Raw genomic sequence first — 27,986 nt, forward strand, 5'->3', positions numbered from 1 at the left:
ACAATGACCTGTAATTGTAGATGAAGAAATGTTGTCATCTCTCAGCAGAATGGCTTTTCTTCAAGTGGAATATGTACAATGAAGGCCCTTACATAATTGTCTAGAGTAGTGGTGAAGGGGACAGGGAGAAATGTGAGGATCTTCACACAGGGCATGCAGAAACAGCCATGGGTAGGAAAAGGTGGAAGATCTATCTTCCTTCCTCGTACAGCAGGAAGCAGCACAAGTGAGAAGAGACTGTATGGATGCAAGAGATGATGCAGGGCTACACGGAAGATCTGCTCAGCAGTCATTGTCTCCTCCCAGCAGCATAGTCCTTGGAAAAGCAAAGTTCCACATTGCCTCCTACTTAGGCTGATGGTTAAGAGTACTAATAACAACAAAATATAAATAACTGAGGAGTGGAAGGACCCACTTCTAACAGAATTTCTGCAGGAAATGAGACAATTTATGCTTGTCAGGCTGTAAGGAAACTGAGAATAATTGGTATTTTAGTTCTAATAGTGAACAAAACTGCAAATAAACTCTGAGTATATTGACTAATCAGTGAACAAGTAAATAAAGAGACACTGACCTCCATTGCAAAGTAAATGGTCTTTCCTCTGTTTAATTAAGCTGTAGAGGTTAGGTTCGCAGAAGGCCAAATGCACCTTGAAGCCCATCAAGTTTATCCTTATGACACTGAACCCAAAATTTCACAAAATTCTTGTTTAGCTGATGACTGGCCAGTGACCCCTTCCCTAAAAGACTTCAGGCCAAAATTGCCCTTGTTCAGCTGTTGTCTATAAGGAGAGGAAGTAAAATTTACGCTTCTCACAATTTTTAACCGTAAAACTACAGGACACTTGAAGGCTCCTGCTCTGCTTAAGTAGTGACCACAATGAACATCTGAATACCTAACATATGCCTAAGACTGAGACATTTCTCCTCTTGAATCCTTGGAGGTGTTCGATCTGGTAGGCTTTTCCAGAGCACATAGAACAGAAGAGAAGAGGAATTGTAGCCTTAGAAAATGCAACTACAGTGAAGAAGTTGACAGTGTAGAGAACTGAATTCATGTCTTCCACTTTCTAGGCAAGTGTTGTAACCAGATGGTTTTCATAGGAATAGTGAGGTTGAACCCTGTATATTTTAAAAGGGAAACCTTTTTTCAGTTCTTTGAAGGAAAGAAAGGACTTAGGGCTGATTCAACTTATACTGCAGCTGTCATGAGATCTGATTCAGAGAAAAAGATAAGACTGAGTGTTTGGAGACAACAGGCCAGGAGAAGAAGAAACAGAAAACTTCTGTTACCAGCAATCTGCAGAAACGAGACTGGTGTTAAATGAAATCAATTCCCTGGTTCCAGACCAGTCTCCACAAATTTGTTCATGTATTTTTTACAGCCAGGCTTGAACTGACTTCAGACTTCACTTACCCAGTGAACTTACCTCCCTCCAGCCCAAAAGCAGTGTAACTGTATCACCTAGGTGATGGTCTCATATTTAAACCCATCACAGAGGTTTATTAGCACAGAGGAGTGCGTTAATGCAGTCATATGGCTTCCTCCTCACATCCATTCCAATCAGAGCACTGGCACAGTCTGTCTCTGCTCCACATGTTATGATAGCCACATTAGAACCAGACGTAAACAGACACCTGACAGTTAATACTAAAACAGTGTAAAGAGTAGCTGTAGGTGAGCTTTGTCTTCCAAATATTTGTAGTTAAAATTTTATAAAGAAGGATGAAATTCAGTTGAAAACTAAATGACAAAATTTAATGGTGAACAAAATGAAATAATATTTATAAAGGTTAAAATCTTTGTTTTGATGAGATGTCAGTATTAACATATAATGCAACCTTGCATAGTTTCTCTTAAGCATGTGGTACCCATTAAAATGTAGGAGTTTGTCTTACAGTTATACAAAAGCTGTTTACCCAAACAGGAACTTCTGATCCAGGCAAAGATTGTGTTTGTGACACATACATACTAACAGGCCAGAGCTAACAGCTATTTCTAATCCATTAGGAACTTTCAGCATAAATCCCAAAGAAACTACAAATATCCTCCTCTGGAGAATTATTTCACTCATTAATATGAGAAAGAATTAGGCCTTTATTAATTGTTGCTATTTCCAAGAAAAACACTTTTCTGCCTTGACTTTACACACAAAAATCTACTTAAGGTTTAAAGTTTATGACCTTCCTTCCTCCCAAAAACAGATAAATGATAAAAGTATCTCATTCTCTCAACACATTAAAGTTATCTCTTCTGTTGAATAATCTGGTGAGTCTTCTGTTTAGTCCCCAATTAATCATTTCTTTAAACTTGTGTGATTGTAGTCTAAAAATGGTAACTGTAAAAATGCCATCTTGGTTATTCTGACAACATTAAGACCCCACCTATGCCATCTTGCAGTGATTTAGAGTATTATTAAAGACTATGAAAAGCTGATGTTGTAACTTTGAAAGGGAAAACGGGAGGAGAGAGATACATTATTGAATACCAAAATCATCTTGATAAATGGGGGGAATGGTCTGAAATCAATAACAGGAAATTCAATAGAGACAAGTGCAGCGTACTACACTTGGGGCTTGTCTACACAAGCAGGTTAGTACAGCAAACTAAAGCATGCATTTACTTGCTGCTGCATACTAACTTTTCATGCTGACACTCTTGCTAAGCAGTAAGTATAGCTCTGTGTGATATTGTCTACTCCACATGTTGCACAGAGCCGGCAGTAGCGCAGGCTACAAGTATCCACAGGGGAAGCTGGCATAGAAAAGCTAGTGTGCTGTAAATTTGTACCCTATCTTCCTGCAGTTTACCAGTTTAAATGCTCCCTCAGGCAGAAAAAATCAAATACACAAATAGAAAATGTAGAATTACAGGTTACACAACATTACTGCATGAGCAAGTTGTAGTCAGCATAACCAGCATAGTCAGTGATAAATGATGAAAAATAACTATGATATTGGTATTACATACAGCACTGTTACTAGTATATAGAAAGAAACAGAAGAGAATTATTCATATTCTGCTTTGCTCACTGTTGGTAAGACGTCAGCCAGAATACTCTGTTTTCTTTGGAGTTCCACACTTGAAAGGGTAGGGAAGTTTGAGAGTAGGCATAGGAATGCAGTCAAACATACTATAAGAACCAAGACCGCTTAGTCAAAAAACTATGGGTGATGGCTGAGTCTGGTAACAGCCTTCAAAGATGTAAAAGAATGCTATAAAAGAAACTCCTTTTTATTTTTTCAGTCCAAGGGGATTTGGAAGGAAATAATTGCTTTATTTGGAATGGTGATTTTCAATACTAGAAGTTTGGAAACATTGAAGTATACCATCCTGAGGGATGCAAGAGCAGGTCAACAATGGGTGCAAGGAGAAATGGGTATATTACTTTCATTTCTAACATCAAGACATGCCTGTTCTAAGGGCAGAGGAGGGGGAGAAGAGAGAGAGAGATCAAGAGTAGCTTCCCTTGGGGAAAGGGCACAGGAATACATGGCTTGAGAAATATTGGCTGAGTTTTGGGGCAGATTACCTTGAAAGAACAAGGAATCAAGCAGACTGGAGAGTCCTACAAACAATTCATAGTTTAGACAAACATCTTTAAGTGTGGTCTAAGCATTCTTGAAGCTTTTTTTTGGGCAGGAGATCAGAATTAGACAGCTTTGCAACTCCCTTTCGTTTATCTCTTTATAGCAGTCACGCTAAAATGTAGACCCTCTAGTGGCCTCTACTTGGCTTAAACACATTCTTTGCAATTAGCTGCAGGGCAGCAACATCTATTGATTGAAACCTGAGAGTAAATTACTGGGACTCTAATTTTACGTCTGATCACTTCCCACTCAGTTTTCAGTGCCTCATCTAACTTATCTTCCTTGCTTTCTATATATGTAAAAAGAGATTATAATATCATACTTATCATTGAAAAGAGAAATAAATAAACATGATGTTTACAATTATACATAAAATTATGCTTATATATATATGTGTTGGTTTATTATTCATTTGACTATTTAATTGGCATTCTATGTGCCTCCTGGTTATCTATATATAAATTGCATCATTGAACAGGTTCTATACTGAATTTACAGCTTGCATGTTATAATGGGTTCAACACATCTTATATTAAGATCCAGCTAACCTAAATACAGAAGTCTTCGAGTTGACTACATTTCTCTTCCACAGAGGCAGCAGATGGAAAAGATCTAAAACTGGGAGATGAAAAATCAGTACCTGCTAAGAAAAGGGTGGAGAGTAAATTTAAAGTATGCCAACTGGATAAACTGAAAGTTCTGGAAATTTTTAAATTCAAAATGTGAAAGGGGAAATTATGATAAAAGAAATTTAATGGCCTTCTTTTGGCAACTAGCCATTAGATGTTCTAAGACATATAAGAGTAGTAAAGGGAACACAATGTAAACACTTTTTTAAAATAATGTTGATATCTGGGGGAGAATGAGAGGAGGTGGAACAAATAGAATAGGCTGGCAATTACAATTGTATATTAGCCTGCTACCTAGAAACATACAAGAAATAGCAGGAAACTAAATGGAAATAGTGTGTATTTAGTAACAACGGTGTGAAATGTTGTTAGTGATTTGTTCTACCTCCAAGCAAATCATTTTGCCTTTTAGTGATATTTAGACATTTACTAGCAACAACTTTCTTTACATCAGTTCCCAGTCCTATGAATAAAGTACGTACTTTTTTTTTTATGGCATACTTAAATCTTTACCTGAAGATTAATTATAAGTACCACTACCACTTGTTACTTAGTATTTCTAAATGAGTTAATGCAATCATCTCATTAGCTCAATTTCATTAAAATACGTAATTATATATCATCTCATCCACTCCAATGTGTAAAACACATTAGTGTGAAGCACTACTCACATGTGATCTGAAACAGGCAAAATGACTTCAAACACAAAGTAGGGTAAGAAAAATCACTTCAAACAGGGAAGAAGGCACACCAGAAATCAGTCAGAAAAGAACAATAAACTATTTCTTATATATGATGTCACATCAGTGATCTAGAAGTAGGTCTAAGTAATTTGCTAATGAAGTTCACAGGTGATTCTTACATCTGTGAGGTTAGAAGTGTATTAAAAATGAGCCTAAAGAGGTAGAGCAGCAGAAAGTAGTGGTGTGGAAAAGCAGCTACTAAGATATCTGAAGACTGCTACTTCAAAACTCAAATGGTAAATGAGAAAGAATACCAGAAAGCAGTATAATTAAGGTTTGCCATTTCTATAAGAAGTAGTAGTGGAGAGCTCATTAGAAGTAAATTTTTTGCCGTTTAAGACCTGAGAGATACCATTGTAACTATGAACATGGAGGAATGTCATTACAGAAAGGTGATGAGAACCTTTATCATTGGGATTCCATCTAAAATATTGCATTCATTTGTAGTGATTAACTATAATAGAGACTGAGGAAATGGGAGTTTTTCTGAAAAAAACCAACACAGTTCTTCTGGAGTGGTTAATGAAAGGCAACTTTACGGGTAATACTGGTGCAATTAGCAAAATTATCTAAATGGAGAAAATTTGTAAGATTCCCATGAGTCAATGAAAGGGATGCTTTTACCTCAGTAGGAGGAAAAACCTTCTCTCAGGGGTCTAAATACAGTAACAGTATAGTCTGCAGGTAAAAAAAGTAGAAACTTGCTCCACACTTGTAGAACAATGGTAGAAAAAGCTTGAGAAAATAATACTTCATTGGAAAGGGGAGAGATTACTTAATAAAATGTTTTTCACTGTAATAGTTTTGGTTAAAGAGATGTTGGGCAACAAGTAAGTCTCCGATGTGCATAGGAGATATTATCCTCCCATAATATGGGGTAGCACTGGAAAATACTGGTGACCTTATGAGAAAAACACAGTCCAAAGTTTGCATCAAATATCCAAAAGATTGTTACTCCTGTTTTCTGCAGGGGTACAGCAGATCATCTTACTGAAGCTCATCAGCAAAAAGTTTTCATCAATTGTTCTTAAGTCATGGAAGATTCATTTGGGAATCTCCTTGCTAAAGTCTCATTTACACACAAGCTGTGCTGCTACTGACTGTCCACATTATTAACTGGGCATGACCTACAGGTGATTAGCAAAATAGAGATTAATGCACTTAATGTCACACGCTTATATATCAGTTTGTTTCATACAGTTTATGAGTGAATTCCACACCTAGAGGGTTAAAATGAATGATTGCTAGGTAAATGCCTCTCCTATACCTCTAGATTTAAATTTTAAAAAGAGAGAGGAAAAAAAAAGAAACTATCAGAAAGTAAAACAAAATTAAAAAACCCCAATCAAATAAAACTGTCACGAATGCAAGAACACCACAGTCCCTGCCAGTCAAGCTCTATTTTTTCTGTTTTGTTCACCATCAGCAATAAGAGTTCTGGATTCTAAATGTAACCAGTTGAATGGATTCCAGAGTATTTGCCACTGGAGGGAGTATGTTGCAATCATTGAAACATCCTTGCAAAAAATTCCATCTTTATTCTCAAGAACTCCCCACTCTATGACTATCAAAATACTCTACTTCCACCATAAAAAATTTCATCACAACTATAGCTATTGGATATTGTAAGAATTAATACGACTTTTTATTCACGCTCCGTAAGTGACCCCATTTTTCCTCAGGTTACCTGTTTCTAAGTAGGCTTTTGCATCTCATTTTAGATTCACTGTGACCTAGATGAGGAACTGAAAGTCTCATGTTATTTATGCCTCTGCCAGCTCTGGTTTTACTTATTTTCTATGATGAGCAGATCTGTAATTACACTGGGCTTCTCCCAAGAACTCAGTAGCCCTTCCATAAAATATCGGAAAAAGTATCTGATTTACTTTTTGAAATGGCTAATTTCCACATGTTCACTAACATATATGAACTGTTTCAACTTTATAAAATTTTTTTAGTCCCTCTAATTTCCTGTTAACAACAGGGAGAAGTTCATTTCACAGACCACTAAAACCTTCCCTCATAGTAATATCTCTACTTGCTACATGGCTGAGGTACACATTGAACTAGGAATAAATCTCACACATCCATCTTCTCAAATCCTATCATCTGTGACAATGGCTCTATAGTTCTCTTAGAATTAAAGTTCAAGTTATTGCTTTGCTCCCAATCTAAAGCACCTACAAAAATCTACATTTTGTTTCTTTATCCCAAAGGCAAACTGAGATAAAGGATTTAGAATTATGTATACCATGCACAGGCCATCAGTCCAAGCTGAAGCAGAGATCCACCAGCTGTGCCCTTCAAATAGAATAAAAAAATTGTATAGACATATTATAATGAGAAAATAAACTTCTGTACAAAATAAAGTGATCTCCTTGTTAGTTTGGATAAGGATAGTATTTTAACTAATTAGCAGGGAACATAGAAAACAATAAAATTTTATTTTTAGCCATAGGATGCATCAACCATTTTGGAGGGATCATACTGTATTAGATCATACTGTCAGGTGTGTACTACCCAAGGAAACACAATATTCCCACAGTCCTGCAATTTATTGTATCTTTACAAATGACAGTTTAATTTTAATGAGCGCTCCTTTCACAAACAGCACAAAGTGTTAACCTTATCCATAGATACTGACTTTCTCAAATTTATCTAGAAAATAAATTAACCAGTGGATTTTAGCATAATTTCAGTAAGATACTGACTATTCTTTTAAAAAAAAAAAAAAAAAAACAAAAACTTTTTATTAGACAATAGTCTGTGCTTTCACTGTCAAAATGTTTTGTGAAATAATATTCATACATGAAGTGGTAACAGGGTAACTCATCAAAGGACTTTAGTATAAGTTATAATCAAGGCTTCCATGTTTTAAAACATGTGCAAAATTAATCAGTTGCTTCACTTCTCATGAATTCCAGACTGATACAGTGGAATCAGAAGTTTTGCAAAGGGTCAGGAATGCTTGTATTTCATTTATGTATATATGAGTATTTAAAAACAGTACATTTTTGAGAACTCTGCATATTTTTTACAAAAAAATAATTCCATAAACAATATACCTCAAATTTATAAATACATGATTTACAAGAAATCTGCAGTACACTGTTGTGAAAATTGGGAGTTCTTTGCATCAAAACTATTTCTGGATAGGTATTCTATACATTTCTGTATTATGCAGCTCCTAGAACAACAGATCCTTGATGCAGCCATTTGAGGTCTCTGGAAACGTTAGACACACAGTTAAGTACAGATCACTAGAGACAAGATTATCTTCCATTGCTAGATAGAGTTGGATACAGTTTCACCACCTCTGGCAGAGAAGCACATGGAGGACCCATAGGATGCTAAGACTGCAGTTCAGTGTCTTCTGGTGAAGACTAATTCTTCAGATCAGATGCCTAAACTTTAGATTAGTTTTGCTGTAAAAGTAGCAGATATTTTGTAATCCCAGTTTTCCTCCACAATTCTCTAACACATTGTTTTCAGAGTAGTTTATTATATTCCTACAGGATTCCAAGTTACAGCATAGGATTCAGAACACATGAGGATGTAATGATTTAATCACAGTAAAACTGCCCTCTGACTAAACTCCTGGAGTAGTATTACTTAAATCTCTAGGATAACATGCACCAGAACACTACAAGACTTCTATTCTGCTGTCCTGTAAATCGAGTTTGAATATTTCTTAGTTCATTGTAAATTAGTACAGTAAATTTCAACAGTTTCTGACATCATACTTTTTAAGTAAGGCAAACTTTGAAAGACAAGGTCATTGTAAAGATGAATTTATTAGTTTGCTTATTATCCATGCAAACCAGGGAAAAGGGGAGAAAGGGATAGAACTTTACGAGTGACTTCATAAGGAGGGAGGAAAGCATATTTTCCATCCCATGCTGAAGTATTTTGATAAAATTAATAAGAGTCTCCCAGCTTTCCATCACTGGTTAGAACTTTGATCAGTGATTTTTGCAATGTAAAACCACGTTTGCTATATCCTGGATTCCTTTTCTCAAAAGCACAGAAGCTGACAAATAAGTTCTATCACTGATCCATCCAAGGCAAGTTTAATATATTGATCTCTGCTCAGGTGCATGATCCATGTATTTTTGCAACAGCAGTAATTGGTTTCATTAAAATATCCCTATTTGTGACTTCTCTATGTAGTGAAAATAAGACACAAAGCAGTCTTTAGATGTTAAAAAAAAAAGGTGAACAAAAACAGTCTCTTCATTTCTTAAAAATAAATAACTCAACCTTCTTTAATCCTAAAAATATACTTTTGGAGATATACATCCTTATTACGTCTAGAATTAGTGAGTTATAGTGAGGCAACTTTTGCCTGGCCTAGCACTCCATTAAGGCATTGTTCATGTGCAAGACCCAGATACCCATACATACATTGTTTAACTGAATTAACGCATTCATGTTCACTAAATTCCTTGTTCAAATGGAAAAACCCAAAACATAATTTAACAAAATAGCAAACACGAAATATTTCCAAAAGAGACTGATTGAAATGCAATGAACTAGCACCTAAGTAACACATTATGTATTTTGATATTAGAACACTGTTTCACAACCAGATCACCAAAAGAACTCTTCCAAGTTCAAACTCTAGAATGCTTATGAAGAATAGCAAGTTCTTCAAAGGCTTAAGACTAAAAACATAATATGACTGACTGTGACAGAGGCAGATAAAGTACCAAATACCACAATTAAAGGATCAGAACGATTGCACGATGAATAATTCCTTTTTGTATTGATGTTCCTTGAAAAGTGGATAAATATATATATAAACAGAATGTATATACTTCATATGTTTATATGTTTATGGGAAGTTTTAAAAAAGAAAGAAAATAATGAATCTGTACCAGTAATAGTATTTCACATCCATTTTTCAGAAATATGAATGAGAATACAAAGCATGTAACGCTCAATCATAATACAGATTGGTAAGATTGCTAATCATATTTAACACTGGAATTCTACATACTATGAAACTGAAATTTGCATTGAACTCAATAGCAAAATTCCCACTGACTTTAATAGAGCCAAGATTTTACTCTTCGCTGTAGCACAAATTACTTTATGGTTTATATTCAGAACAGTTACTTTCCATAGAGCACAAATGAGGAAACACTACCTGTATAATTACAATTCCTTGCAAAGAAAAAAAAAAAAGAATTGTATCTCAGCATATTCCTGAATGAGATCAAAATCTGGACTGCATGGCTTGGACAATTTCTTTCTCCAAATCTACACAGGGTCCAGGGTGACGAGTTTGTCCCAGGAAATGTCATATATAATAAAGAAATTCCCACAAGCATATCTGTTTGAAGAAGCCAAAGCAATAATAATATGGAAGTCTCCTCTCCTACTCGTACATCAATGGGAAAATGTTTACTTGTCAATAATGGTATCCATTTGCTTTGTTTCATTGTCATTTAGGTTCTGCACATTTCAGCAAGAGAGGTCCACAAATGGAAGTTGCTTCAAACTTCTCACTTCTTGAAACATTAGTGGAGTGTTTATTGGGACTTTGGAGAAGCTGTTCATGACACTGTGCATATTTGGAAGCTGACCCATATCTGCATTCACTGCTTTGACATAAAAGCACAGAACCTGGGGGGAAGGGTGGAAGGAGGAAGAAAGCATTGCTAGGAATGATAATTCTGAAAGATATGAGATGAAATACTGAGTTCTTCTTTGGGCAGCCTTGTTTTAGGCATGGACTTGTTATAGTTGCTGATTATCTGGATGCTGGGGGTAAAGTATGCCACTATACACAAAAAAACCAACAACAACAAAAATTATGAGCTTTTTGTTTATAGGAAGAAAATTCCCTTGTACCATAAAAAGGGATCTCTTCATTCCATAAAGAGAGATCAGTGCCTCAGAGGAGGCTAAAATTAAGTTAAGGCAAAGACAAGGCCTGTGTACATAGAGATCGGCTCTATGATTCCCCACTTCTAAATGATAATAAATCATTTTAAACAAAGCCCTGCTCCTTTAATTTCTTTTCCAAGTGGGGAAAATTTCTTTTCCACTCAAGTTAGCCAGACCCTTCAGTAATAACATCTGCTTGCTAAGAATAGGGCCCAAGAAATTTTTATATATTCTACACATATGTCTATATGTATTTGCACGCGCACACACACACACACGTACATATACATGCACAAACACGCACACACACACAAATTTATAAATATATGTATATATATGTACATATGCAAAGAGACAAGGTGGAAAAGCATGTCAGACTTGGAGTCTTATCCGCCATTTAAACTACTATCTACACAGTACATATTGAAACTCAACTTTAAGATTTTTTATTTTTATGTACAGTTAATTTTTTTCTCTGGAAATAAAATATCTAAATACAGACAGACTGTAATGTTGTATATGTATAGCTTTCAACAATACTTTAGCTGAATAAATGCTTTGTACATAGTTCTGTCTTTTAATGGAGTTTACAGCTACATTGATAAAATGGATTCTTCATTTCCTTGATTGTTTTTAACCAATAACAAGCAGAGAGACAATTACAAGTTAATATTAATAAGCAGCTCAAATAACACCGGTTAAATTATGTACAATACAAACCATTCATACAAATGAAGACTAGGATATTGAATTTGTTACAATATTTTGTAATAAAGATAAGACATCCACTTATAACTTACATGTTCTCCGCCAGGCATTTTCCTTCTTAGAGATCAGTTGGAGAGTTTTTAAGTAGCTTAGCTGGCCTAAACTCAACCAGGTTTAAAGAATCAGAGCTTAAAGAGTCAGAGAAACATGAAACCAAAAATGTCTGCCCACATGTAAATTCCAAATGTTTGCCCATCTTTACTAGTAACAGGCTTGCTCCATGGAAAAAGAGCCACCTAACACCACCTCGAATGTGCCTACTGTATGCTGGAAAAAAGTCACGATGCTTTGCTGTGTTCATATAATAAGGAATACTGAAATCTAGACACACATTTTTCCCATTTTAACAAGTATTTACTCCTACTGTATTATTTACCAGCACAGCTACTCCAAGCAGTAGAATGCATGAGTGGGGATTATTGATTGGTGTGTACTCAAAGGACTTTCAAAGAGATTTCCATAACAGTCTGTGTTAGAAACCATTCTCTGTCTAGTTAATCCATTTTGCTTGATGATAGGTTATCGTGAAACCTTAGATATCGGACAATGAAAGCTCTCTTAACAGGAATCTCAATAGATGTGAGCTGAAAAGAGTGTGTGTCTTTGTGTACGTGTATGGTTTTATTTCAAATCCATAGTGATTTACAACTAGATTGATACATGGAGCTGACGGGGCAAAAATTACATTAGATTGTTTTCCACTAACATATTTGCAGCCATTTGACATCAGCAGCAGCAGGTAGACACATTCCAGGCAATAGATGTGGCCTTCCTCCTTGAGGTTACAGCCCTGTCATATGACCTCTTTTATTCCCCAGGCTTCAGTCTCAGACACATGTTGGTCCTCACCCTGATGGGAAGTAGGGTGTGTCACTGTGGTAGTTGTAATCAGGACACACCTTCTGTACTAGTTTATAATCTGTACTATAAAAGGAAATGTAAATACAGATTACTTTAAAGGGCTTGGAGCAGAGCCATGACACGTGGCTCTGGGTCTGCTCCTGATAACAGGTTTTTGAAGGGTCATAGTTGCAGAGTGTGTTCTTGGTAGCCTTGTCAACCTTTTCGTACTCAATTCGACAGTTAAAGGACTTGGAATCTTTGGCATCAATCACCGTCTGTTGTGCCAAGTCAAATTCCACTATTTTTGTAGGGGGCACTAGGCTCACAGATACATTCCCTTGACCAGTTGAGTTATGCCTGAAGTAAACACTAAACGTCCCATTGCCATGGTCAACGATTTTCCCCGTTATTAACAGATTTAGCTTCACAGTCTTGATGTTGGAATGAAAATCGCCCCAGCCAAACATTTTCTTAAATTTCCCAGTTTTGACAATGGGCCGTCTCTTTGCTCTGGGCCGAGGCTCTTGCAGGTCTGTGGAGTTCCTCAGCCAGTCCCAGAGATCTTGCTCAGAATAAGTTTCTGGGGCATCATATCGCAGGTCCAAATCTGTATCGTTTTCCTTTCCATGAAAAGTCTGTGACAGCAGTCGGCTGATGGACAAGTCTTTGCTACTTTCTGTCCATATGTGCTTTAGTGTGGATTTAGAGCTTCCTGATTTTAGAAGTTCTGTTTTTCCTCCATTTGTTAAATTTGCACAGGTAACCTGAAAAAGAAAGAAGGGAAGAAGAAAGAAAGGATATATTGAGATACGTAATACAAAATCTATCATTCCCACCCAAGACCAAAATGATCAGATTTCAAAATCATAGGTTTGGGGGTTTTTTGATAAATTAAATTATATCTCTGTACTCAGTAAAACAAAACAGAAACATCTATTTTCCTCTTCTTTCCAAGTAGTTATTACTTAATTCTCCTTTGTCCGTCTTTTACACTGGCCTTCAGATTTAATGCCAGCTATTTGCATTATTCTTCAGCCTGAAATCTACTTCCATTATGATGCCTGTAAGTAATGAGTATGTAATGAAGTACTGCAAAAACTAAGGTACACAGCCATGTCATCCTCCAGTCTTTATGTGGCTTTCTTTGGCCGTTTCTCATCTCAGAGTGAAGTACTCGTGTTTGAATGTTGTCTCTCCAAAGTGACTGTGTCTTCCACCATCAGAGTCACATTCATTTATTTTTACTGCCCCTGGAGTCCACTGTCAGGGTGCTGTCTTCGTGGTGCCAGCCTGACCATGCTCAGAGTCCGTGTCATTATAAATCTAATAATAGTAATATAATTTCCCTACTCCTTTTATGAGTACACATTGGTCTGTGTTCTTGACTGGGACCTTCAGTCACAACTACAATATAAATAATAATGAAAATTTTAATGCGTTTTGCGTGAACAGCTGTACGTATTGTGTGCTGTACCTCAGTTAATGCAAGAAGAGTCACAGTCTTCTCTCATAGTCCCTTACAGATTAGGTACTGATTTGCCTTGTCTGTATCTAGTATGACATGCATTTCTCCTTCCTCACTTCACTTCTTTTTTTCACACCTTCCTCCCCCAAACAAAAAAATGATCTGTGCAAGAAAGCCATTTGTGTATTTACAGAAAAAAATAAAAATAAAATAGGGCCACCAGTTTAATAGTAAAAAAAATCCTGCAAAATCACATTTTTAAAAAATACAAAATCTTGCACCAAGTTCCTACAAAATCATAAACTTCAGACATAGTTTTTCACAGAATTTAGTGTCAGAGCAATTTGTTTTATTTATATTTTTTCTCTTTGCCTTAATTGTGTGGAAAACAGAGAACAGATGCAGCCTTGCAGCTGTCTGACATGCAGCACTGGTAGGGAGCTCTGACAGAGCGTAGCAGGAAGGCCTGGAATGGGCAGGGGGCAGTGGGTGGATGGAAAGGGACCGAAAACACCCTTAGTCCCATTCCCTCTAAAAATTCGCACCGGATGCACTGCCATATTTTTTAACATTTGTCCTCTGAAGAGGACATCAAGTTTCTTATTTCCCTTTTCATGGCTACATAGGAGATCCTGAATATGCCTGGTTTATTCCTCTGTGTTCTGGCACTGATTTACATGCTTCTATCATACTTGCAGTTACATCTTTCTCTTCACTTAAAAATTAATTGAGTGTATTCCCAACCCAGGAAACCCATTGGAAACCAGCTATTATTTAAATCATGTCCCCTCCCTACTGGTACAACTGGAGGTATATGTCACGGAGGATATCTATCACAGCCTGGCCTTTTCATTTCCTAACAATCATGAACTTGAAGCATGCTTTCATTAACTTCAGTACTTTTTCAAGGTCAGTTGAAGGCACATACATAAAATCAGTCTAAATTGTCTTAATACATTGATCAGATAGGAGGTATGCCCCCAGCCTTTTACAGTAAACAAATAGGTAAATAAATCTGTCACATCCCACACTATAGCTTCCTGGTGCATTTCAGGTTGGTGGGCCAGTAAGGCTAATAGAAAAAATATGGCTTTTATTTAGAATTTTGCCAAAGAGATGACTTCCTCCTCTTTTGAATGGAAGGAAGGATTAAAACACAGACTAGCATTTTGATAGCCAGTTTGTAGCTGCATCTTAGCATCAACACAGTGAGCCAGGAGAGAAGCTGTAATGAAATGCACTGATGGTGCACTGGTTAATGAAGCAGCAATGAAGATGTCACAGGGAGAGAGAAGAGACTCAGAATATAATTTTGCTGTGGCATATGGGGAAGGAGTGCAAAATAAGAAAAGAAATGTGGTTAAAAGGAAAAATATGCCTGTCTAGCATGAATCTGTCAACCTGCTATGAATCTAAGCAGTTAGCTAGCAGAGCTAGCATACCTGCAATCTGTAGGTAAGATACAGATTGCTTACCACTATATTTTTCTTTGCTCACAGCTTTTTTTTCTTTTGTTTTCCTTTCTGCATCCAATGATTTACATTTCATAGGATTACACTACAAGTTCCATGTAACAAGATGTAATGGTATAAAAACCTTCTAAAGACAAGGTCTCTTTTTTTCAGATGTATAAAACTGAACACCCAGGAAAGGAAAGAGGTATTTTCTGAAATGGTTGCTGATTGATCCAATACATGTGGTTTTTTGAAAGCCAGTATATTTCATGGAAATGGATGATTCAGATTCCATGCATGCTATACTGCTTCATACCTGATCTAACAAATACAATTGATTGTTACTGTCATCAATTTTGTAATACCTGAAAGACTTCTCATCATGCAGTTAGCCCCGAGACCTCTGTTTGTGATTTTCATGTGGGTAACTGGCTGCATTCATGATTAAAGGCCTGAACCTGCCCTCCCTAGTCAAGTGTCTGTGTAAGCACTAGAAGAAAACAGCCCACAAAGGTTAATAAAAAAGCTCTAGAATTCATTGTTCTTCACTAACATTTTCCAGCCAACTGCTTTTTCATATACTGTTAGTATACTATGTGCTGTAGAAAGTAGCTATATGTATCCTCAGAGACTTGCATACCAAATAATACAGAGCATTGCTGTGTAATAGAATTTCTGCAAATGCAGCACTTATTTTTACATGAACTAATCCACAATTTTCTTCCATCTCTCTTCTTTCCAACCACAAGGCTGCAATAATACAGGAAAGATCATGCAAATCCATGAGATTTTGCACTTAGTAGTTGTATTGGTTTTGTGTGGCGAGGTTTTGTAGCAGGGGGGGGTTACAGGGGTGGCTTCTGTAAGAAGCTGCTGGAAGCTTCCCCTGTGTTTGAGAGAGAGCGAGCCCATACCAGCCGGCTCTGAGACGGACCCGCCGCCGGCCAAGGCCGAGCCAATCAGCGACAGTGGTAACGCCTCTGTGATAACATTTTTAAGAAGGAAAAAAAGTTGGGACAGGGAGAAACAGCCGCCGGAGTGAGGAGTGAGAACATGTAAGAGAAACAACCCTGCGGACACCAAGGTCAGTGAAGAAGGAGGGGGAGGAGATGCTCCAGGCGCCGGAGCGAAGATTCCCCTGCAGTCCCTGGTGAAGACCCTGGTGAGGCAGGCTGTCCCCCTGCAGTCCAGGGAGGTCCACGGTGGAGCAGATCTCCACCTACAGCCCGTGGAGGACCCCACGCCGGAGCAGGTGGGTTCCCGAAGGAGGCTGTGACCCCGTGGGAACCCTGCGCTGGAGCAGGCTCCTGGCAGGACCTGTGGATCTGCGGAGAGAGGAGCCCACGGAGCAGGTTTTCTGGCAGGACTTGTGACCCCATGGGGGACCTACGCTGGAGCAGTGTGCTCCTGAAGGACTGCACACCGTGGGAAGGGACCCACGCTGGAGCAGTTCGTGGAGAACTGCAGCCCATGGGAAGGACTCGCGTTGGAGAAGTTCGTGGAGGACTGTCTCCCATGGGAGGGACCCCACGCTGGAGCAGGGGAAGAGTGTGATGAGTCCTCCCCCTGAGGAGGATGAAGCAGCAGAAAATAACGTGTGATGACCGTAAACCCCCATCCCTGTCCCCCTGTGCCACTGGGGGGGGGGGTTGGTAGAGAATCCAGGAGTGAAGTTGTGCCCGGGAAGAAGGGAGGGGTGGTGGGAAGGTGTTCTGAGATTTGGTTTTATTTCTCATTACCTTACTCTGGCTGATTTGTAAAAAGTTGAGTTAATTTTCCCCAAGCTGAGTCTGTTTTGTCCGTGATGGTAATTGGTAAGTGATCTCTCCTGTCCTTATCTCAACCCACAAGCTCTTTGTTATATTTTCTCTCCCCTGTCCAGCTGAGGAAGGGGAGTGATAGAACGGCTTTAGTGGGCACCTGGCATCCATCCAGGGCTAACCCATCACAGTAGTGTGAAAACTACCTTACTGAAACATAGATCTATTTTAGTGGTGCATGAAAAAGAGCCAATTTAAAATGGCTAATGGAGAGCTAAAACACTGAGCAGAGCAAACTCTATAGTGGCTTTTTTGTCCTCTTCCTTGAGTATATTTGCATATAATTCAGAAACTTGTGTAGTCTACCTTATCAATTCATTCACTATAACCAGAGTTGCCTTCTTTTCCCTGCCTAGACGAAACATTGAAAAGTTTGGCCTACTTGTGCTGGGCCTGGCTAGGGTAGTGTTAATTTTCTTCATAGCAGCTCATATGGTGCTGTGGTTTGTATTTTTGACCCAAACACTGGTAACACAGTAATGTTCTAGCTCTTGCTGAACAGTGCTCGCACAGCACCAAGGCCTTCTCTGTTTCTCTCTTGGCCCCTCAAGTGAATACATTATGGGGGGTGCACAATAGGTTGGGAGGGGACACAACTGAGCACATGACCTGAACTAACTAAAGATGTATTCCATACCATATAACATCATGTTTAGCAATTAAAAGGAAAAGAAGGGGGTTTGGGGGGGTAGCCATCTTTTGCTCAGGAACTGGCTGGGCATCATTCTACCCATGGGAAATGGTGAGTGTTGCCTTTACATCGGTTGTTTTGTTTTGTTCTCTTCTCTCTTCTTTCACTTATCCTTCACCTATTAAACTTTTTTTTATCTTGACCCCCAAGTTTCCTTGCTTTTATTCTTCCTTTCCTCCTCCCTTGTCCCACTGGGGAAGGGGGGGGAAGTGAGCAAGCAGCTGTGTGGTGATTAGCTGCCCACCAGGGTTAACCCACAACACCGCTACAGTGCAATATATCAATGTTGGAAAAGGGCTGAGGAGGGCGATTTCCTCCATGACTGTATAGCTAGAAGTGGTTTTGAATTATTATGATGTCAAAAGTGTCCATATAGAACAATAGTACGGAGCAAAAAGATTTAGAAATGCTTATCCAACACTACAAATGTCAGTGCAAAAGCAATCAGTAAGCCTGGCAGACTAACCTTTGGTTCCAGTCTTGTACTTTTAATGGAAAGTACGAATTTCCACCACCTACTAAAGTTTACCGATATCAAAAAGGTACAAGTAGCTGACTGCCTGGTAACTCTTTTCCAAAGAATAATGACAAATTGTTATTCCATTTCTTTTTCTGCTTCTACGAAGGAGCAAAGACAGTGGTGTCACTGGGCACAATATCCCAAAACATCATTAAAAAAGACACAGGAATTGAGCTGTAATTCTGTTTTTACTCCATTAAAATAGAATACTCCATTCATTCTGTATCCTCCTTTTTAAGGGTGAAGAATTTTTTATGATGATGTTTAAGATCATTAAATGTATTTTAATGAATATGTGTAGTATTTTTAGGACTTCCTAAAGGATATGCAGTTTATTTGTCTCAGAAATTTTGGAGTTCTCTTTTAAGACACTGAGCCCTGAATGCTTCGTCAGGTCAAATCTGAACATTGGGAGCAGAGAAAACTAAGTTGGAAAGAGATCTCGGGAAACCATGAAAGCCTTAAGTGGTGATTTAGGCCCTCTTCTCAGTGTAAAATCAACCACAGGTTTATTAACATTAATTTAAGATTGATCAATTTGAGATTTAAAAAAATAGTGATTCAAAGAGGTACAGAATCCCTCTTGATTTCTCACTCTTTTCTTTTTATTCTAGCTCTATTACAGTTCATTACCTATAATTACAGTATTGGTTTAGAAATTATGTATTTATTCCTCTGAATGTATGACTACTTGAGGGCAAATGAAAATGTAAACAAACAATCTAGTACTCAAGGTAGAAAATCTCTCTCTTCAGGTAAATAACTAATCAAAACCAAGATCGTTTTTGCTGGCATAGCACTGTGAGAATTTGGCAGCACTGTGTTTGCATATGCTCTGTATAAAAGAATTCAGAATTTTCTTTCCTTGGTCAGATATCTCAGATACAGCATGGGTAGGAGAGTACTGATGGACATAACTATAAGCTGGACCATTATGAAGGCAGGACACCACTCAGGAAACTTTAGCTGGATCCAGTTTCCTCATAATCCTGTTTATGCAATGGGTGGAGGAAAATCTGGACCTAGTTTACTGTTCTACTTTGAACAATTTTTCTTCCTATACTTGTCTACACACTGTACAAAGTTACTAGTGGCGTGGAAATATTTTATTCAGTGAATAATTGCTAGACAAGTCCAAGCCAGTATTCTACAGAAATTTGGCTGTAAAAAAAAGAAACTGAGAATGAAAGTTAATGGAGCTATAACAGGGGGAAGTAAAACACAGTGAAGGACTTGTACCTGTTACAAACTGACACTTTGGAAAGGGAGGACAAACACAGAAAGCCACACATATTAATATTTCACAGAAACAGACCTCTCTGGTTTTAACTTTCAAGCCTTTTTGCTACATGAGATGAAAAGAATAAGGATGTGGATTGGTTGATCAAAAAATGCAAACTCAGATGAATCTGACAAATGAAATAGTAAATCCCAATCTACTGTGTCAAATGAGAACACAAAAATGGCTATGCAGGATCAACCAAAGACTCATTTAGAAAAATGTCCTGTCTCCAATAGCAGCTATAAGAGATGCCTGGAGAAGAGCAAGAATGTGGCAAGCATATGATAGTCCCCTAATTTCTTCCCAGCTGTCAAATATTTCTAATTTCCTCTGCTAGATATTGTTTCTGTATATGTTTTCCATTTCAGTAACTCTCAGTAGACTGCTCTTCTGTGCATTTGTCCACTCCGATATTTTGTAAACTTCTATGCTCCATAACATCCTTCAGCAATGAGTTCCACAGCATTATTCCCTCTTAAGTGGTTTTTTTGAACCTGGCTTCTGCTACCTTCTTTGGAGAACCCTTCATTCTCCAGATGGAAAATTCAGTCTCTATCCAAATTTCCCATGCTCCTCTTTACTTTTCTTTGCTGCTACACCTTACATATTTTTTCTACAAATATCAGTGAGTGCAAAATTTGATGATTTCTAGCTACCTAAAGAAGCTTACTTCTAGCTCATCAGCATATGCCTCAGCTGTATGTATCTATTCGTAGTAGTAACCAAATATTGATCGCCTTTCCAGCCTTGAGTACCAGCCTCCTGTGTCACATGGATAATCCCTTGTATGGAAGCCATTCTATAAATATACCTTTGAATTTCCTTTTTGTCCTTCTCTGAAGCCTTGTCGGTTCTAATCCCAGTTCTATCTTTAAGATGAGGAGGCCACAATGGCACACAGTATTCAAGATGTGGCAGAACCATGGCCTTGTATGGTGGCAAATGGCCTTCTATTATTTGTTCACTTTTTTTTTCTCTACTAATTCATAATACTTTATTTGGTTTTGATCACTAATGAGCACTGAACTGATGCTTGCATGAAACTATCTTAACCCTAAAAATCTCAATCCTATTTATATATGAAGCTGGGATTTCTTTTCCCCCCCACGTGTTTCCCATTGCATTTACTACCACAGAATTTCATTCCTTAATTTACTGCCTATTTACTAATTCTGATAAGATCTTTCTACCATTCTTCACTGTTGGCTCTTATCTTTCCTGCTCTGAAATATTTTGTCATCAACAGACTTTCTCACTCACCTTTCCCAGGTCATTTACAAATACATTGAACAGCAGAGGTCCTTGCACAGAGCCCTGCAGAATTCACATGGTGACCTCCTTCTGTTACTGACCATACAAAACGAAGCGTCTGAAGTTTTCAACAATATTTTGTAAAGTAATCACTTGGGATCATTCACTTAAGCACAAAAATTTTTATTTTTGGTCACACAAAAACCAGAGGGAAGGTTAAATTTTTGTATTGTCTTTAAATTAGGAAACTGAACTTAATATATACTGGTACTGCAATTTTTGTGTAGATATATTTTAGAATTCATAAAAATCAGCTTAATACTATCAACTGTGTTCAGCTCAGCTTTAAATTCTGTGGTTTTCTTGTTTTAATTGATGAGCTACCATGCTTGTTCTGAATGGCCCTTGTTGGAACGAAAATGTGGCTACCTGAGCTTTTTTCATCATTCATACAACAGAGGTTATGTAAGACCAGAAGCTGATATAATTTCAGCTGACGACAGCTGATATAAATTCACTGAAATTTAACATCACTGAAATTAGAGCGCCTATATCAGTTGATATCTGTTCAAGATCTGACTAAGAATAAAAGACTAATGAGAAAATTTGTACCCACAGAAAGATGAGGGCACTAATAAAACAGTAAAGACACTGCTTTGTTTAGAGACATTATAATTCTTAACAGTTGTTGATCATAAAGTATTAAGACGATGCAGTGGGCTGTTCTGCAAAAGAAAAATAACTACCACAAGTTACAGTTTTACAGTGCTCTTCTACACAATGCAGGTTGCATGTTCTAAATAAGTCTGAAAACAAGCAAGTCTCAAAAAATTTTCAGGAAATGCAAAGGCAATAAAGCACCTTCAATGGTTGGTTTCCAAAGAGAATATTAAGAATTACTATGTCAAATATTGCTTTAGAGTCTCCTTTCCTCTCCCTTGCATTCATGTTGACTGTGGGCTAAGCTGTGACACTACTATGAGTCCTGTGAATGGTAACAGACTGATGAAAGAAAATGGCCACCTACTACCACATGCTGGGAAAGAGTCAGAACATGTTCTGTGCCAGCCCAGTCCATGATCTAGGGTGGGAATCACCTCACTAATCACATCATTCACCTGGAATTCAGGTCTTAGGTCTAAACTATTCATCTAGGCTTATTCCATAATCGAGAGAGAGAGAGAGAGAGAGAGAGAGAAGCAGGATAAACTACCTCCTCTGTCTCCATGAGGTATTGATGAACCTTCAAGGGTTGAATAAATGCTCCTAATCTAGATGCCTAAGGGTAAGCAAGAAAAATCTGACCTATGGTGCATAGTTTGCCCTGGAGAGAACACCATGGAGAGAACACAAAGGCTGCAAGCTGGAAGCAGGACAATGATTGCCCTTTCTAAATGCTTTCTGAAATGCTGTAGTCATGTTCAAGTCCATTGCTCCCTATACATCTGTAAGCACGGTCAAGCTAGTGCTGTGCTACTCATACAGCAAGGTATGCAGACTTGCTAGTATTGCTCCTCATTTTAGATATAGGAAATTTCCCAGCTGGAGGTTTCCTCTTAGAATAGTGTAGCTTTGTACTATTTTGTTATCTTTTGGGGTTGATTTAATCATGGAAATAATTTTCACAGGTATTTAGAATCTGAAAAACTAGTCTTCCTGAGCCTGTTTTGCTCACTACTGACTACACGAAACTGTTTAGTAAGCAGGCTTTTAAAAAGTGTTTAGTCTTTGAAAGATAGATAGGCACTTGAAATCAATCAGACTTAGACTGTAATTTTGGAGACATTTCTTCTGGTAGCAGTGCCCTAACTGATATTTTTCTCTTTCTTGTTATTTTCTCTGCTTCACTCTGCCAGTGCTGCCCTCCCAGCTGTGGCAGTACAGCTCTTTGTATGAACCCATGACTTTCTTTTTCCTTTCACAATCTTCCAGAGTGGAAATCAAACTCAGACTTAACCATCCAGGCTCCTTTAAGTGCCTGGAAAAGACTGGGAACTTTGAATCAAGAACCAAAACCAGAGATCCAAGGCATGAGGCAATGAAAAGCCAGCCCTAAGAAATGTTCCACCCTTTTTCTGAAAAGCAGGGTTGAAGACAGGCACTGCTGTTGATCTTGTCTTTCAAAGAAGGAATCTCATTGGTTTTCCTTCAAAGATGTAGCTCCTAGAGAAAAAGGAAGTGATTGCCATTATCTATTTAATTTAAGAGCTTGAGAACATTAGCAAGTCAAACCAAAAGTCTTTTACCAGGTATCCAACAATGGCTAAAAGTTGTTTTTTGTCGAGGAATCTAAAATCAGGGAAAGAATATAATACTTCTACCAGAAAATCTTTCCCATCTTCAAGCCTTTGTAGATCAAGGTCTTATTAAGCTGGATTTGTGGCTATGAATTTGATAACTTTCAACAAATATCACTTACGCTTGCCTGTTTCTCTGTGAAACTTCCAGCATCTGAAACACCCTCCAACGAGTAGTTCCACCTCTTAACTTCAGACTATCTGAGCAACGTCCTGTTTGTTTTGAACAAGTCACCTCCTAGCTTCATTTGATGCCACATAAATTCTTGTCCCACAGGCCACAACAAAATATAGAAAGGTGGCAGCATTTTTCCTGTAGCATTCCAGCAGAAGCAGCTTGGTGCCTGGATGCTCAGGCCAGGCAAAGCTGTAAAAGTTTATGGCTGGCACTAGAGGAGCTTCCCGGTCAAAAAAAGGAGGTAGTGTCTGACTTACAGGTAAATCCAGAGCTAGGCGGCTCCAAAGGTGGTAGTCAAGAGGCAGCATAAAACTGTGGGTTTGGAATACATAGGAAATGTATGGACTCTCTCGGCTCAATTTATGGACCAAATCCTGACCCACCACCAAAGCCATTTGTAAAAATCCTAGAGGAGCAGAAGGATGAGCATAGTGTGGTATTATGTAGCTTGATTTCATTTTCTTGCCTAGTTAAGGCAGAACAGAAGGTGTTTGGTTTGTAAAACATCATTTCTCTTTCAATTTGGAAAACATTATACTATCCCTTATAATAGTCTGTGAACTGAAGGACCAAATGAGTTACAATACACTGTGAAAATCTTCACATTACAATTTTACAGCTTTCTGCTTTTTGCCTTAGAAGTGCAGGAATTCAGCCCAAATATTTCTAATGGTGGAGAAGCAAGTGAATTTATAAAGATTTGGAAAAGGATTGAAATATAACTGTGTGAAATATCCTATTAACTCTTGCCCTACGTTTTACATTTTTAGAAAGAATTTAAACTAAACTCTTGAAGCCTGCTGCCTATGTTGTCATTAAAGATTTTTTACTTCAGTGGATTATGACTTTTGAAAATTCATCCCATCTCTGTTCAGCGGGGGATTAAACTTCCATGGAATAAATTAAAGTGGGTTAAAAATTTCTAACAGAGTTTTAAGACCCCTGTATTATGCCAGTATCAAAAAGTGCTGCTAACTTTGAAATTAAAGTCTAGCTAGGTAAATAAATTTTGTCAAGGATCTATTGTTCTCATTCCACATTCCTATAAGCCTTCTTTTATTAATATTGGTTTGCCATTTTCTGCATACATGTAGAAAGTAATATTAAATAAAATTAGATTTTATATGAAAGGCCACAGAGCAACATTTTAATCAAAATTTGCACTGTAGTTTGCTTTATATATAACACACTGAAGAAAATGTCCATTTTCATATGGGGAGACATATCTTCTGAAGAAGGTGAAAAAGGCTATAATGTGTGATATCCCGGTACTATATAATGGACAAAGCCACTGTACACTATTAACATGTTCTATTAGTATTACTCATTTTCTACATACAGTTTCCAGTCATCCACTGTTAATGTAAAAGTTTAATAAAATTAAAATACTCCCACATTTTACCCAAATAGTTTGTTGCTCGTCTCTGTTACCATATTTTTCCAAAGAAAAGTGTTGATACAGCTGAGTCACTTTCCACATAGATATTCATGGGTGCATTCTAGAAATCTGAATTTGAACAAAGACATCTTTTGAGGAGATTTAACTCCCATTGATGTTGGCAGAGTGTACATTCCCACACGAAGAAATTGTATATCTGTACGAGATGCTCATGAAATATAAAAAAGGTATAAGAAATACATAAAAGTATAAGAAATACTATTGCAAAAGTACAGATTCCTTTCTTTAAAATTGCCTGTTGTTCACTATGAGTTATTCACTTACTGCAAACAGCTGAATACTTTAGGAAAGGCATTTTAAAAGCACAGAGGAAGCCGTTCCAAGGTTCAGTCAGAGTTTGGCACATCCCTGCTAACTTTTATGCCTTCATCTTCACCTGATGACCTTGCTAGATTTGCATACTGACTTCTCAGAAGTCTTCTGTGATTGCAAAGAAGAAGGTTTTTCTTCTCTTTGAATTTCAACCAGAAGCAGCAATACATTCCCTTTCTAACTGTGTTTGTTCAATAGGCATTGATCATTCATTCATTCGGTCAATGGATATCAAAATCTATTAAAATCCATCTCGGAGGAAAGAGGTGTGTTTCTTTAATGTTGTTCTGGTAAGGAAGGGAAAGATTAAACAGCTATTCTATTGCAAGGGTACTCAATTTTTGTTGAGATTTTCTTGGTAGTTTTGTCAAGGTCTGCTAATTCTTACAGGAGTATGCTCAACAGTAAGCAGCACGTGGGCACCAGCTCTGCTGGGCAAGCCAAGTGCTGCACGCTGTTTTCCTGGCTATAATGTAGGCAAACATGTTGCAATGCTCCCAAAGTGCAGAGATGTCAAAGAAATACGGATTGTCCGACTGGAAACTGGGAGACGCCACATGTTACATATTTACAAGATCCAGGCAAAATTTATTCTTGATCCAAATCTCAACAGGACTCTACTGTCAGTGTACATTTGCTCAGCTGGGATGCAGGGAGACCAAGTAGCCTCAGAAAAAGTACTACCCCCATTTGCTTACATAGCTGGTCTTTCTGTGACTCTGGACACAGGTGTCACAAGAGACCTATTATGCCATTAAGAGGAATGCAGTTACAGAGTACTAGAAGGGGATGCTGTACACCAATTTCTTTGCCTCTTGTAAACTAGTAATATTCTTTCAGTATCGTACTTCTTTGTAGTGATTATCCCTGAACTTGGACAGACCGGTTTTTAGGTCTATGGTACCTTTCTGACTTGATCCAGACAGACACAGTGAGGGAACCTAGCACAGCCAAACAAAAGTTAATAGAATAGCCAATAGAAAATCAACATTTTCTATGCCTGATAGTAGTCTTGTATTTTCTTCCTGCAATAGTATCACACCTAATTAAAAGTGAAAATTAATAGCCAGCAGGATTAATCAAATTCCATATGCAAATATCTGGCTCATGAGAGCCATGGTCCAATTGCTAGTACTATCACTAAGGTCATTAATTTAAATTGAGATGAGTTAAGAGTCCTTTGAGCATTGACACATAAGTTGAAGGAGGTTATTCATTGCTAAGTTTTTCACACTGAACCGAAAAACTTAGGAAGAAAATGCATGAACATTGCTTCAGCACACCAATTTCTAGGATAATGAGCAGTACTGTGAGCTTGTCTGTGGAGGACTATGAGTACTTTCCTGTAACATACAGTAGTTCTGATGATACATTGCTTTAAATTCCTATTAAGATGTACTGAAGCAAGTTGAATACAAGATAATTCAAGGTCTAGTAAACTGACATTTTTGGGATTATTTTATGCCTGCTGACTTCTGCTGAACACCTCCAAATTACAGAAAGACTTTTCTTTTTTTTGAACAAAACTCGAGTTCCAGTTTCATAAACCCTTCACACACTTTTCCAGTCTTCAGAAAAGGCACAAACATTTCCAATTAGCAAGAAATATTAACTCAACTTACAAAGAGAAATACTGGAGATAGAGCACTGGTTATACTAGTGCAAATACAGTGCATTCTCAGTTTACCATCTCTTCAGCTCACCTCAGAACTAGCTCCAGGGTCTTGATCCATAACTGCATTTCTAGGCAGGGTGACTAGGAGAAGTGTAGTCTTTAAAGGCAAATTATAATAGAGTGCTGTACACCTATGAACTTTCTCCAAATGCTGATGGCTGAAATATTGTAAGTTGCATAGTAACAGAATGACTGCAGAGTAATAAAGTAGTGATGGCATTATATTACTTTCCCTACATAAAGAATAAAAACATAAAATTTATTATTCTGACCTTGTATCACAAGGACTTCTCAGGTATGTAAAAAAATTCAACTGGCCTATCAAAATGGAATTAGACTAAAGGGAAACCTGCAAAGCATGGTTTCCAGAAGTTTTTTGAAATTTAAAGAAAACACTGGAGTCTGAAAAATTAGGCTGGAATCCTTACAAGTTTGGGCTTTAGCATTTGCTCAATAGCATATTTTCATATTCTTAAAGTATAACAAATTTGGGGTTCAGGGAGAATCAGGTCCCAAATCTGCATGAGTTAAGAAATGCAGTGGTACTGAAAACGGACAGAGAAACAGAAACTTTTCCTACCAAGTTCCAGAGAGCCTTCATCTTTTTTGACTGATACTTGGACCTCATTCTGCTTTGACCTCAGACTGTTCTGAGCAGCACTACCCTGACCGCACTGAATTATTTGGGCCAATTCTATCTGCAGTTCCATTCATACAGCCTCCTGCATGAGCAGGATTTCAATGGAGTGATTCAGACAGGTATTAAGTTCTTTGCCTTTCAGACAATAAACGTTTCTTCAAAGACAGGTCAAGATGACTGTATGTTAATATATTCCTATATCTGCCCAAAAAAGCAAATAACTTTTTTTCCATTGTCTCATCCTCTGTATCTGTGTGGCTGAGCAGCAGCACAAACCAATTTAACCTTAGCAAGCAAATTTCATTTGTTACCTGCCAAATGCTGATACAAAAGATAACTATGAAAAAGCAATAAAATCCTCATTCTAAGGCAATAGGTAACATGCCTTCTCTATAATATACTTGCTCAATAACATTCAATGAACTCATAAAAGCATTTAATTTAAATATAAATGCTTAGCAGTTCCATTTTTCAGG

General features: G+C 37.7%; 1 protein-coding gene across 4 annotated transcripts in view; it reads right to left on the bottom strand.

Moving 5' to 3' along the window:
• Window positions 1-27,986, bottom strand: part of NXPH1 (neurexophilin 1) — a 164,200-nt gene that overhangs the window by 5,642 nt on the left and 130,572 nt on the right. For 3 of the 4 annotated variants that reach the window (XR_007505899.1, XR_007505898.1, XR_007505900.1), the window contains exons 3-4: window positions 11,656-13,230; window positions 7,215-7,264 (exon numbers count right to left, since the gene is read on the bottom strand). Coding sequence is in view for 1 of the 4 variants with exons in the window: in XM_049799253.1 (XP_049655210.1) it covers window positions 12,469-13,230 (762 nt within the window). In the remaining 3 variants the exon portion in view is untranslated. Of the gene's footprint in view, window positions 1-7,214; window positions 7,265-11,375; window positions 13,231-27,986 lie in introns of those variants that run through there. The other variant, XM_049799253.1, reaches the window with a different exon arrangement.

Source organism: Accipiter gentilis, chromosome 4 (genome assembly GCF_929443795.1).
Source record: "Accipiter gentilis chromosome 4, bAccGen1.1, whole genome shotgun sequence".
Taxonomy (NCBI): Eukaryota; Metazoa; Chordata; class Aves; order Accipitriformes; family Accipitridae; genus Astur; species Astur gentilis.